The sequence below is a fragment of the Glarea lozoyensis genome (assembly GCF_000409485.1).
Source record: "Glarea lozoyensis ATCC 20868 chromosome Unknown GLAREA15, whole genome shotgun sequence".
Lineage (NCBI taxonomy): Eukaryota > Fungi > Ascomycota > Leotiomycetes > Helotiales > Helotiaceae > Glarea > Glarea lozoyensis.
The window spans coordinates 1504233-1516892 of NW_007360989.1; the positions used below are offsets into that span (position 1 = coordinate 1504233).

General features: G+C 46.8%; 5 protein-coding genes across 5 annotated transcripts; 3 read left to right on the forward strand and 2 right to left on the reverse strand.

Annotated features, from left to right (window-relative positions):
* Positions 1-21: 21 nt before the first annotated feature.
* On the forward strand, positions 22-1683 carry GLAREA_06306 (uncharacterized protein; the record flags this gene model as incomplete). Its single annotated transcript, XM_008081720.1, has 1 exon — positions 22-1683. One exon carries the CDS (start codon positions 22-24, stop codon positions 1681-1683), a length of 1662 nt encoding a protein of 553 aa, XP_008079911.1.
* Positions 1684-1969: 286 nt separating this feature from the next.
* GLAREA_06307 (P-loop containing nucleoside triphosphate hydrolase) lies at positions 1970-3418 on the forward strand (the record flags this gene model as incomplete). Its single annotated transcript, XM_008081721.1, has 3 exons — positions 1970-2150; positions 2199-2227; positions 2285-3418. 3 exons carry the CDS (start codon positions 1970-1972, stop codon positions 3416-3418), a joined length of 1344 nt encoding a protein of 447 aa, XP_008079912.1.
* Positions 3419-4248: 830 nt separating this feature from the next.
* GLAREA_06308 (Heterokaryon incompatibility protein, putative) lies at positions 4249-6570 on the forward strand (the record flags this gene model as incomplete). Its single annotated transcript, XM_008081722.1, has 2 exons — positions 4249-4882; positions 4928-6570. 2 exons carry the CDS (start codon positions 4249-4251, stop codon positions 6568-6570), a joined length of 2277 nt encoding a protein of 758 aa, XP_008079913.1.
* Positions 6571-6788: 218 nt separating this feature from the next.
* Positions 6789-10544, reverse strand: GLAREA_06309 (Acid protease; the record flags this gene model as incomplete). Its single annotated transcript, XM_008081723.1, has 5 exons — positions 6789-8152; positions 8200-8465; positions 9248-9353; positions 9421-10124; positions 10177-10544. 5 exons carry the CDS (start codon positions 10542-10544, stop codon positions 6789-6791), a joined length of 2808 nt encoding a protein of 935 aa, XP_008079914.1.
* Positions 10545-11304: 760 nt separating this feature from the next.
* Positions 11305-12150, reverse strand: GLAREA_06310 (Ribosomal protein S7; the record flags this gene model as incomplete). Its single annotated transcript, XM_008081724.1, has 4 exons — positions 11305-11622; positions 11678-11861; positions 11945-11983; positions 12050-12150. The coding sequence occupies 4 exons, from the start codon at positions 12148-12150 to the stop codon at positions 11305-11307; spliced, it is 642 nt and encodes a 213-aa protein (XP_008079915.1).
* Between the last annotated feature and the right edge of the window lie 510 nt (positions 12151-12660).

The following is a 12660-nucleotide window of genomic DNA, read 5'->3' on the forward strand; positions in this document are numbered from 1 at the left end:
CTCACCAAATTCATTTTCAAAATGATGCCACAATGGATCAAAACCGCTCACTGGAAATTCATCATTCTATCTCTCATCCTACTCCTCACCAGCATCCTCCTCATCGTCAATGCCAATTGCTCGAAACCTTATGGCATATCCGCCGAGGCACTGGTCTGCGTTGGCGGACAACTATCTATTCAATCCTGGCTTGTAATTGTCGGTCTTGAGTTTGGCTTTTTAGGATATTTCTTGTTCCCAAGGATTGCAGAGGTTTTGATATCCAAGGTTCTCACCAGAGGGCTTGCAGGAGATGGCATGAGCTTTGCTAGTCTCCTAAATTCGCAACGGACAGCGCCTTGGAAGACCCAAATGAGATTTGGGTTGAAAAGAGTGCTGGGAATTCGAATTTTGGGTGTGGTGATTATTTTGGTGTTCAGCATCCTTTACAAATACTCGTTTGTAAGGGTAGAGAGGTATTCGAGTTTCACGCTAGATGACACGCAAAAACCCATTATACTCGGATGTAACGGTGGAGGTTGCAATGGTGGAGTTTCGGATAATTTCGCTGGTGCGCTTTCAGGTACAATGGGTTCAAGCTCCAATATCTCGTTCAATCCTGGGTCTCCGATGAGGGCGAAGCAGTATACGCAGGTCTACGGTCCTAGCCAGCCGGCTTGGGCTCCGCAGCTCAAGACGGGCACTGAGTTTCTCTGCACTCCAACATATTATTCTCGGAACAAAATATATCCCAATGACCAGTTTTGGACGCCACTAGTGGTGGGTACCGATGTTTACAACAATGGTGTACGATTTTTTGATACTTCGGGAGGTACGCTTGTGGATGTATACTCTGCCAACGGGACACTTCAGATACTATCAGCAAAATACGGGTCCAACGCTACAACTTGCTATACCTCGAAGCTTACAGCGATGGTCAGTGTCTGCGTAGGTTATGCGTCTTGGTCAGTAAACAACACGATAACTCCGGAAGCACTCCTCCAGGATCCTGAAGACATCGATTGTTATCAGGAGAATTTCGACTTGATATCTTGGGCCAACTCTCCAGGTGCTCAATTTACCTTGAATCTCCTTGGGGGACTTGGATCGAAGAACATCAACAACTTACCACAATCGACCGCAGCCATGAACGTTATCCTCGCATCACTAAATCATTCTGCGGCGACAAACATTCTAGAAAGAAAGGTCAAGGCCAACTTGCTCGCAAACACTGTAAAAACAGCCATGCCAGCGGAATGCTCAAGCTCAACTGCTTCACATCCATGGGTCGTTTCTGGCGTGTCATACAATAATGGTACTGGAATGACACTCCTCGGCGCAGTACTCCAGGGGCTTGTCCTTCTCTTTACTCTTCTAGCTTTGTTGCTCCTATTCTGGCCAACATCTGCTCTCCTCACTGAATGGCCAGCTCAGTGGCTCGTCTTGGCTTGTACCATGGAACAAGCGAAAGTACAAGAGGCAGTAGAGAATACCAGCTTTGGTAGGAATGAGGTCGATGGAGAGCTTTGGATGAATATGACGACTGAGAATGATAAGAGAGTAAGCAAATCGCCAAAAAGAAACTCTTTGATGTTCAATGCTGAGGTGATTGAGACGAAGAGAATTAGCTATAGGAGGAGGACCGAAGATGGGTTGAAAAGGCTGTCACAGGTTGATAACGGTGGGCCGAGTAGCGGGGCTTGAAAAGTAGTAATCGCCAGAGGAAGCGGCACATAAAATCGTATACATGTAAATATGTCTCCCTCTCAGTGTTGAATGTAATATGTTACAATATAAATTTGATTTGTGAGACTACGAGGAGTCGTGGTGTTGTCAAATCGCTCATCCTAAGTGGCCAAAACCTACAAAGAGCACGGACCACTTCGAAGTCGCGCTAAAAAACAATCTCGAGCTCTTTGATATTCGTATTCTCAGACGATCATTCAGAACCATTCCATCTCCTCTCCCATTCCTTCATCTCTCTTTCACAATGCCGGCGTTTGCGCGATCAATTACCCCTTTCATACGGACAGCCCGGTCGTCGTGGCTGCAGGGAAATTCCACCAGCCCACTTCAACATGCATTAAGAGGACAAAAAGGAGCCGCGGTGTTGAACACTGCCAGAGCGTACGCCACGGCGTTCGAGCGAACGAAACCTCATGTTAATATTGGTTTGTGATTGCTTGAAACATCGAAAGAGCTTCTGCTGACTGTAACAGGTACAATTGGTCACGTCGATCACGGAAAGGTATTTCGCCAATGGAACCAGTGGAAGGCAAAGATCATTCTCTAACATATTTGGTAGACCACATTGACGGCAGCTATCACAAAGAGACAGGCCGAGAAGGGATTCGCAAGCTTTTTAGATTATGGTTCCATCGATAAAGCTCCTGAGGAACGAAAGCGTGGTATCACCATTTCCACCGCACATATCGAATATGCCACCGAAAACAGACATTACTCTCACGTCGACTGTCCCGGTCACGCCGATTACATTAAGAACATGATTACTGGTGCGGCCAATATGGATGGTGCCGTTATCGTTGTTGCTGCTTCGGATGGACAAATGCCTCAGACAAGAGAACATCTTTTGCTTGCCCGACAAGTCGGTGTTGAGAAGATTGTCGTCTTCGTAAACAAGGTCGACGCTCTTGAGGACCCTGAAATGTTGGAATTGGTCGAAATGGAAATGCGTGAACTGTTGAACACGTATGGATTTGAGGGTGATGAAACCCCAATCATTCTCGGCTCCGCTCTTTGCGCGCTGGAAGGTCGCAGAGACGAGATTGGCACCCAGAAGATTGATGAACTTCTGGCAGCCGTCGATACCTGGATTCCAACACCAAAGCGTGAGCTTGACAAACCTTTCTTGATGTCCGTCGAGGATGTCTTTTCTATCCCAGGTCGTGGAACTGTCGTTTCCGGTCGTGTTGAGCGTGGTGTTCTGAAGAAGGATGAGGAAGTCGAGATTCTTGGAAAGGGAGAGACAGTAATTAAGACCAAGGTCACTGATATTGAGACCTTCAAGAAGTCTTGCGACGAATCCCGTGCAGGTGACAACTCCGGCCTTCTCATCCGTGGTGTCAAGCGCGAAGATGTTCGTCGAGGAATGGTCGTCTCCAAGCCAGGAACCACCAAGGCCCACCAGGAATTCTTGGTTTCCATGTACGTCCTTAGCAAGGAGGAAGGTGGACGTCACACTGGATTCATGAACAACTACCGTCCTCAGATGTTCATTCGTACAGCTGATGAGCCATGTGCCCTTTTCTGGCCTGAGGGTACAGAGGATGCTGATTCCAAGATGGTCATGCCAGGAGACAACGTTGAAATGAGATGCGAAATCCATAACCCAGTCGCTCTTGAGAAGGGACAACGTTTCAACGTTCGTGAGGGAGGCCGAACTGTCGCGACTGGTCTTGTTACCCAGATCATCAAATAAACGCCAACATGATACGGTTGATTGTAATTTGAAAAAGCGGATAACGGAATCTACTTGTATACTTGGCTTTGTACAAATACTTTGCAAAGCAGGGAAGGAATATTTTGGGCATGGAAAAGGAGTTTCTTGACGCACCATACACTCTTCTCTAATGTTCCTGATCGGGAGTTTATATTAGGGCTAGGTATGATTGTTGTTCGTACTTCTATTGTAGATTACCTTTTGTTTTCCTTGTCAGATACTAAATACTCCTCTCTACTCTGACTCAGCATAGGTACCTTGTAGCAAGGTACCAGCAAAGCACACTTGTACTATAGAGCATAGAGAAGGTGTTGTCGAATTGAATGAGTTGATCACGGTCGTTTTTTTCCCGTGTCGCTGAATCTCGTGAGGGTCGTTTGTCATTTGTCAAATTCATGGCACTATGCATGCAAAAATCGTTCTCATTTCTCCTTGATCACGGTCCTTAAGTTCTCAGCTGCATATCTTATTTAGTAAAAGTACTTACCTAGGTACTTGCCTTGGCTTGGCGGTAAAGATATCAGCACCTAACATCGACCTAGCTCAACGTCTTTCTCAAATCCCTCACAAAACATCAGTGTATGACAGTTTTCGTAAACTTCACTCACTCACACAATCTAAACGTTCATCGACTCATGTCATGGAGATCACGAATACTACCCTCGACAAGCGTCTGCCGTCTTATTGGCCATTAGACGCAGCGATGCAGGAGCTGAAAGAGCAGCCGTTCGCCTCCAAATACTTTCTCTAACTTCTAAGCTTCTGATATTCTCAAATCGTCCTGTATTGTTAACGGTAACAGTATCGCCATGGCTCAGAATTTCTCACCAGAAGATCTTGCAGCATTGATATCAAGTGCTTTCCCAACGACGAAGCCCAGTGCTTCGGAAGCGAAATATGCACCCGCTGAGGCTACACAAGATCATCTCCAAAAACTAGAAGCTAGAATAAAAGGTATAGAACATATGTTGAGTAACATACTTGAACATATAAGTCTCTCAGCCGAAGATGCTCAAGCTGGAAATTCTCAGGAGACATCAAGGAAGAATAAATACACAATCTCAGACTCGACAGTTGCCGCTGAAGTCAAGCCATCAGGTCCCTACAAATACACACCACTCGATGCTTCCAAATCGCAGCTCCGCATATTGCGCCTTCATCGCGCAGAGGAACTCACTGATCCTCTGACCGCCAATCTGGAAACCGTCGGTCTGGATGATAACACAATCAAAGCTCTGATGTACGGTTTCTCTGCACTGTCTTATACATGGGGGCCTCCTGTTTTCGATGGCCTCATACTCGTAGACGGACATGAATTCCCTATCACCCGGAGTTTGGAAAAGGCACTGAGACGATTAAGGTATGAGTACAAGGATAATGCTGCTCTTGAGATTAACGGGCGGTTATGGGGGAAGGAATGTTGGATTTGGGTCGATCAGATTTGTATGTCACTTTCCTGGTGGGCTTGAGCGAAGCTGACTTTAAAAGGTATTAATCAAGCTGATATTGATGAACGAGGAAGTCAAGTTGGTCTGATGCGACGAATCTATAAGAAAGCCACTTCGGTACATGTTTGGCTTGGTGAGGAGGAAGATGATAGTTCTATGGCTATTGATCTTCTTAATATCCTAGGTGCACCGCCTAAAAATGCACCTGGAGAAAAGACAATTGAGTATCCAACTTTCACTGAGGATACAGTCGTTCGACATTGGAATGCATTACGAGCACTATTCAAACGACCATGGTGGGAACGTGTCTGGGTACGACAAGAAGTTGCGCTTCCTCTGATGGTAAAGATGTGGTGTGGAAGTAAGAGCTTCGACTTGAACAGTCTTGCTCCAGCACTTTTTATGTTGAAACATATATCCTCACTCGGCTACGCGAGCACGATTTCTCATTCAGACGACGAGACTTTTGTGTCCTTACCATGGGATTTCCATGCTGGGACAATAGCAAAAATGCGACAGATGACACGAAATGGATCTCTCTGGGTCGGTGCCGCGCAATTGCTACGAATGACCAGAGCTGCCAAAGCAACTGATTCCCGAGACACGGTATTCTCGATCCTAGGGATGGCGAACCCAGAAGTCTATTCCATAGTCCCCGACTACCGACAAGAATACAAACAAATCCTCCTCCTCGCAACCCAAGCAGCCATCAAATTGGAGTACGGACTCGAGATCCTAGGCGCCTGCCAAAACCCCGAACGCAAAGACGGACTTCCATCCTGGATTCCCTCCCTCCAAGAAAAATGGAAAGCAATACCGTTTCAAACAACCGGATTGCATGAAATGCGATTTATCTCCCGCCTGACCACCACCGAACTCCCCCACGTCCACGTAAAAGACGAGATGCTCGCCCTTCAAGGCGGTCTCATCGACACCATATCCAGCATCTGCCCCTTCTACGTCCACAACACAGCCTCCGCATCGAGCCTCGAGTCCGTCTTTCAATCCTGGAAAGCATTCGCCCACTCCGCGGCCTCACGCGCCCACCTCAGCCTCGTAAACTTTGAAACTTTAATCGAAGGCACCACCGCCTCGCAAAAGGCATACTACGAAGTGCAGCGCCAAACCTCGCAAAAAGACTACGACGTCTGGCTCGTCGAGTGCCAAAACACCGTCACGCAGAATTGGATCCAGTTCATGACTGTGATGTTGGATAAAGCACAGGATTTGCAGCCGGGTTACCAGGCTTCGAGGGTTAAGGTTCATGAAGATGGACCAGATGCATATTTATTCGATTCCGCGATAAATCCATTTGGACATCTTGGGTTGAATCCTAGATTGACACGTTCATATCTCCTACCACCGTCACATGCGATGGCGACACCACATCCTAATCATCGGGTCCATGCAGGGTTGAAAATGTATGGTGTAGGTCGTAGATTTTGTCTCACCCAGCGCGGGTATCTGGCTTTGATACCAGCGGAGGTGCGCGTGGGAGATGGGATTGCGTTATTTAAGGGGGCGACGTTTCCGTATGTGCTGAGGAGAGAGGGACAGGCTAATGTGCTTGTTGGAGAAGCTTTTGTGTATGGGTTTTCGGGAGAGGCGTGGGACAGGAGTGTCGAGGTGACGGCAAGAGAGGAGTGGGGCGTTGGGTTGGATGGGTGGATTTGGATTTTTTAAGGACTTGGTTTATCTGTGCAGTTTCAATTCTCGAAGAAGCGAAATGGGTTATGGAGAGAATGTGTTGAGCACCGAGGAAACAAAGTATCAATGAGCGTATGTAATTCATTCTCCCAGGGTATATATACGTAACCATCCCATTTAATCCCATTTCTGCACAAAATGTACCAGCAAATGTGTGCTACCCAACCTATATATGTACTAAAAATTCGTGTGTCTCAATCAAACAACTCCTCACTAAACCGACTCTTCCTCCTTTCCAACCTCGTCCCTACGCTATCTGTAGGACTAGCTGAGTTCAACTCCTTTTCATGTCCTGCTTTTACTTTTTGTGTATGTGTATTTATTTTTGGTTTGTCCGGCTCTGTTTCATGCGGTTTGTCTACCGCAGAAGGTTCTGCTATCATTTCCTGTGTCATCGGTGGCAGTTGAACTGTTTCCGGAAGCCTGGGAGGATTCACGGCTACTAAGCTGTCGCTCGCCTTCACTCTTCCGTGGCTGAAGCCTTTCTCGGGGCTCCCCATTTCTACACCTGTGCCGCGCTCTCCGTCGTCAGTCGTGACTCCCGTACTAATATCTTTCGCAGTGCTTCTCCTTTTTCGTAGAATGATCCAAATCACGAACGTCAAAGCGATGATAACAGCAACGACGGCGATGACTATCCCTGCTATCGCTCCTCCAGAAGGTCGACTGCTGCGGCGTCGTGAGCGTATTGCTCGTGTTAAAATCTTCATTGCAGGTTTAGACTTCGAGGCAAATGACGGCAGAGCGGTTATTCGTGGTGGCGCGAATGGAAAACGTGCTTGTGATATTAGAAATACACGAGCCGAGGGGTTAACTGTTAGATATGCTTCTTGGAGGAAAGTTCGGCCTAATTTATAGCTTTTCGGGTCGGAAATTGGGCGGATAGGGAAGTAAACCTCGCTGTCATTCGAAGAGGATGGAAGGTTTTGTGCGAACGCCAGGTATGGGAACGTAATGTTTATACTTGCTCCGACAGACGAAGCTGCCAGTGCGAATGTGATTTCCGGATTGGAATTTTGCAGTCGGTCGTGAATGTGTCTGTCTATAAGATATAGCTTACGTTTGCTGTCGAATGAAAGATGGAATGCTTCTTTGAATCGATCGCAGACTGACTTTGGTAGTCGAAGTTCTGCGATGCTTGAATCAATCGATGCCGAAATTGGCGTATTCAGTATCTCTGTCTCTCCTAGAACAGTGGCCACGCTGACAGATCTTATCTCCAATCCAAGCTCGCGATCGGGTTCGTTGCTCATAGTAAATCCGACACTATTCCCCTTATATCTCGAAAGATCGTAACCCCCAAAAACTAGACTTCCAAAGGCAGTCTCACCGCGGTAATATGCGCCTGCTGTATAGCTCCATACTGAACTTGGAGTAATGCCATGAAACCACAATGCATCCGACAAGCTCGCTGTTGAAGGTTCGAATATATTGAATTTCGTCGGAGGAGATCCAAGACCAAGCTGCCCAATCGTTTCGTTGCCATCAGATATTGCAGTAATGGGTTGATGCGGTAGAGCTTGCTCTGTACCATCATTAAATTGTATTGTATCAAGTCCTTGAATCCATCAGCATTTTTCTCTTATAGAAGAGAAAGAAACATACCGTATTGCCTAACATTCTCTCCCTTTGGGTTGTTTGTTCGAAGCCGACTCTGCGCTATCCAGCTCAACGACTTTCGGGTATCGAATAACCACTCATTTGTTCCACTATCATCAGATGTATCGCTGTCGTCGTCATCGCTAACCTCTTCTACCGCTTTATATGCAACTGCAGTCCCAAAGCTCGCCGTCGCAGGGAGAACGCGAACCAGTTGCGCTGGTTTCCCCAAGCCAATCTCGAAAGTCGACCAAGTGCCATCATTTCCTTCCCTACACCACATCAGTTTCCTTTCGCAGACCTTTCATCAAACCGTGAAGTACATACCATATCCCACTCGCTCTAACAACCACTGGCTCTCTCGTCCTCACCTCTTCCCCCACCCACACTCTCCAGCATAAAACACGACTCAAAACATCCAACACGCGCATAATTCATAGAAAAACAATACTTAACTAATCCTACAACTTACGCAAGCCATCGCGGCGAGTAAATAAGAGACATCTGCGCGATGCGTTCATACCAGCCCCTGGTTGTATAGAGAAGAAATAATAAAGCACTTACCGTTGTTTGCTCGTCGGAGCGACGCAGAAATGGAAAAGATGTGCTACACCGCAGCCACGATGTTACCATTCTTTGAGGGGAGGAAATGACGTTGAGGGTCGGTGGGTTGGGGCGAATTGGAGAGCGGCCGGTAGAATTGCTCCTTTTGGGTGGGGTCTAGGCTTTGGAAGGGTTGTCACGCGGTGATTTGGTCAAGGTCAGAAAACTGAAATTTGTTGATAGTATTCTGTAATGTATTCATTTTGGAATGATAATGACATTGTGAAAGCAATAGTTTATAAGAAGTTCTTGTTCGTTAGGCTTTCCAGGACTAAGTCGCGACATAAGAGGCCCTCGTGACCGTTAAACATGGATTGGAAAAGACTTCAAAATATTGATGCCTCCATGGAATGGCTCACTACATAAACCTTTTTAGTCGACAGCCTTCGCTGCTTATGTCTTCTTATTAGCGAATCCGATCCTAGTCTTTCCAACATCAAAGACCACAAACTGGGCCTTCAACAATATATCTCCCAAGATTCCAAACGGCAACCCCTCGCTACTTTGCAGTCCTCCGTAGCAAGTCGAGGTATTGATCTGTCCATAACTGATGAAAGCTTAACAAACCGAGTCAGCTATTTATTTTGCCAAGTAACAGAGGATAGAAAGAAAAAAGATACTCACAACCGGGAACACTTCCTCTATAGCTCCCTAAACCGAATATAAAATCTGGCATCTTAGCCGTACAAGGAAACACCATAGCACCATACTCAGTATCATAATAAGCCCCTTTCACGCCCTTATAATAAGCATCAACAACATTCGTTGGCAACATCAATAACGTAGTTCCTGTATCAGCAATAACATCAATCGACGAATTACTAAACTTGCCCGTCCCAACCGCATACCCAGTCAACGGGAATTGCCAAAATCCATTCTTGGTGTTCACGGGTGCGTAGGCGATAGATCCGGTATGAGCTTTACTATCAATAGCACCAAAGGTATAAAGCCCGACAGCGGCTTTCTTCAGATTGACAGTGAAAAGCGGTGCTGCGAGAGAGGATTGCACGTTGTCGAACCACGTCTTTTGTGGAGTTGGACGGACGGTGTTGATGCTGTTGAAAGCGAGACCGAGGAGGCCGTCTGAGGCAGCATCCTGGGTGAAAGAACCGGAGACTTGGGTTGCGATTTCGAGGGCTTGTCTGCGTGCGGATATGCCGCCGATTGTGACGAGTTCGTTGACTACGGTTCCTGAAGAACCAGAGCCGTCACCATAGCGGATGGACCAGGTGTGGTTTTCTAGGACTGAGGATGTCGATGAGTTGCCAGGGCTGTATAGTGTTTGTCCGCCTGTTTGAGACTTTGGAAGGGCAGAGGAGAAGACCCATCTGTGTTTATGTCAGAGGTAAAATGCTAGAATGAGGAGAATTGTAAAATTACAGGTCTGAAGAACCCGTATCAAAATCAAGATCAAGAATCTGTGCGGGTGTTCCCAATGACACAGGTGATAGATACTCTCTATCATATTCTGCAGGATAAGGACTTGCAGTCACAGTACCAGTGCCATTCTCAACAGCTTTCCTTGCTGCCGCTGGTGGTTGAGCATGGTACTTGTAGAAAGTACGAAGTAGAGCTGCTGGTCCAGCTCCATCTATTCCTTTCCACCTAGGATTCGGCACCTGGGATACACTAAAGGACTGTTGTTCGTTACGAGGAGCTAAAACTTCCTCGATAGGAGCAGCAGTTACAAGAGGTAGAAGCGAGAGAATGTACACAAATTGTGAAGCGAGACTCAACGAAGGCGCCATGATGTGGGAGGCAGAAGGGGTGGGGCTTAGGATTGGTGGGGCAGCAGGAGAGGTACACCAATACTTCTCAAACTCATCATGGAGAATGATCACATACTTATGTTCTTGAGATGTTGATTGATTGCCTCTCGAAGAATATTCCCACCGGGTCAATAGTGACGATGTTCATCACAATCTGACTGCCGTTATCACTTGATGTGGTAATAGACAATGCAGCTTTTAGGCACTTGACATAGTGCTTGCAAATCGTTATAGGCCTTGTACGAGGTAGAGATCTTTCTCATGGCATCCAATAGCGTATGCGTTATAAAGAGGTCCGGTTTGAAGATCGTACGAAAGAGTGAAACGTGATGGAACTGCCTCCAGAGGTTTAGTTTACTCGTGCATATCTTGCTCATTCCACCATACTCACAAATTTGGGTTCCCAGCCTGGGTAAAAGTCACAAAATAACTCACCTTTATTTCCATTCTACTGCGAGTAGCGGAGCCACAGGGTCCTCGACAAGGATATCCGGGAGATCTGAATTCATAAGATCGCTGTATCCAATTAACGGCGTGTCGTCCTACAAGAATGAAGAAGAGTCCATTCACTGTAGCACATAGGCATAATCTCACAACCAAATCTTCAGTCGTACAAACTCTTGCTTGTTCAGAGGAATTTAGCATTCGGGGCCATAAATTTTATATGACAGAATGCAACCGTATGTCGCCCCTCCATAACGCAAAAAAGCAACCCCATCCCATGCAATAAAAGAACCCTTTACCGATTGGACTTGGCGACACGCTCCAACTCGTCCTTTTTCTTGATAGCATATGAGTTACTGCTTCCCTTGGCAGCGTTGATCAACTCTTCAGCCAAGCACTCAGCAACTGACTTAACATTTCGGAAAGCGGCTTCACGGGCACCGATGGTGAGGAGGGCAATAGCCTGGTTGACACGGCGGAGAGGAGAAACATCGACGGCTTGACGACGGACGGTACCTGCTGATCCGATACGGGTGGAATCTTCGCGAGGACCGCAGTTGACGATGGCATCAACAGCGATTTGGATTGGGTTCTGGTCGGTCATGATGTGGATCTGAATTCGTTTATTAGTCCTCTATCCTTCAATGATTTTTGTAGACTCGACGTACGATCTCGAAAGCGTGCGCAACGATGCGGACAGCCATAAGCTTCTTTCCGTTGTTACGACCGTTCATCATCAAGGAGTTGGTGAGACGCTCGATGATTGGGCATTGAGCCTTTCGGAATCTCTTCTGTGCGTATCGACCTGCGGAGTGGGAGATGTAGACTGGTGCACGGATTTGGATGTAATCGCTGGGAGGTATTAGCCATTGTCCTGCCACTTCCATGCACTTCTTCCTCCTCGAATTCGATGCTGGTAATATCGGGATCCTTACGTTAAAGAGATATCGCGGATTTCGACATCCTCGTAGGACCTGTCATGGAATAAAATTAGCAAATGCGCCTCCAATCCATCTTCCCCTCTGCCCTTTTCCACATACCACTTGTTGAACAGCTTGATGCTGCCTATTTCCTCAGTGACCTCCTTTGGAAGGACCTGGTAACCGGAGGTTTCGACCTCAACTTCTCCGCTGTCAGACATGTTGGCGGTGGTTGATTGTTGTTGAAAAGTACGTCGTCGCGATTACACTCGAAATTCGAATATTCGTCAAAATTGATCGTGGATTTCGCAGTGCGCTAATCGGTAGGACGCTAGACTGGATTGGCTTAGTGGGCACTTTTGCGGGTCTATAAGCGAGTCACGTGTGAAAGCAGCCCTTAGGCTCGAGATGGACCGAAACCAACTCTAATCTCTCGTTTCCCTCCTCACAAACACCAACTACGCCGAGTACGACTATTATTGCAAAGATGAAAGTACAACTCACCGCAGAATCGTTTGCTCTTGTCAGGTTGTACAATGGATTAAGCATGACAAAGTCGATCGTTTACGCCCTTCATTCTCACGGCTTGCAAGCTGAAGAGCTGTCAATGGAACCTCTATCGTCTCCTCGTCAACCACAATATTGAAGATTTTGTTTACTGTGATGCTATCCAGAAGATCTCTGTTTCACCGGGTAGCATTACCTATCCCGGTTCTCAAAGAGCTTGTCGT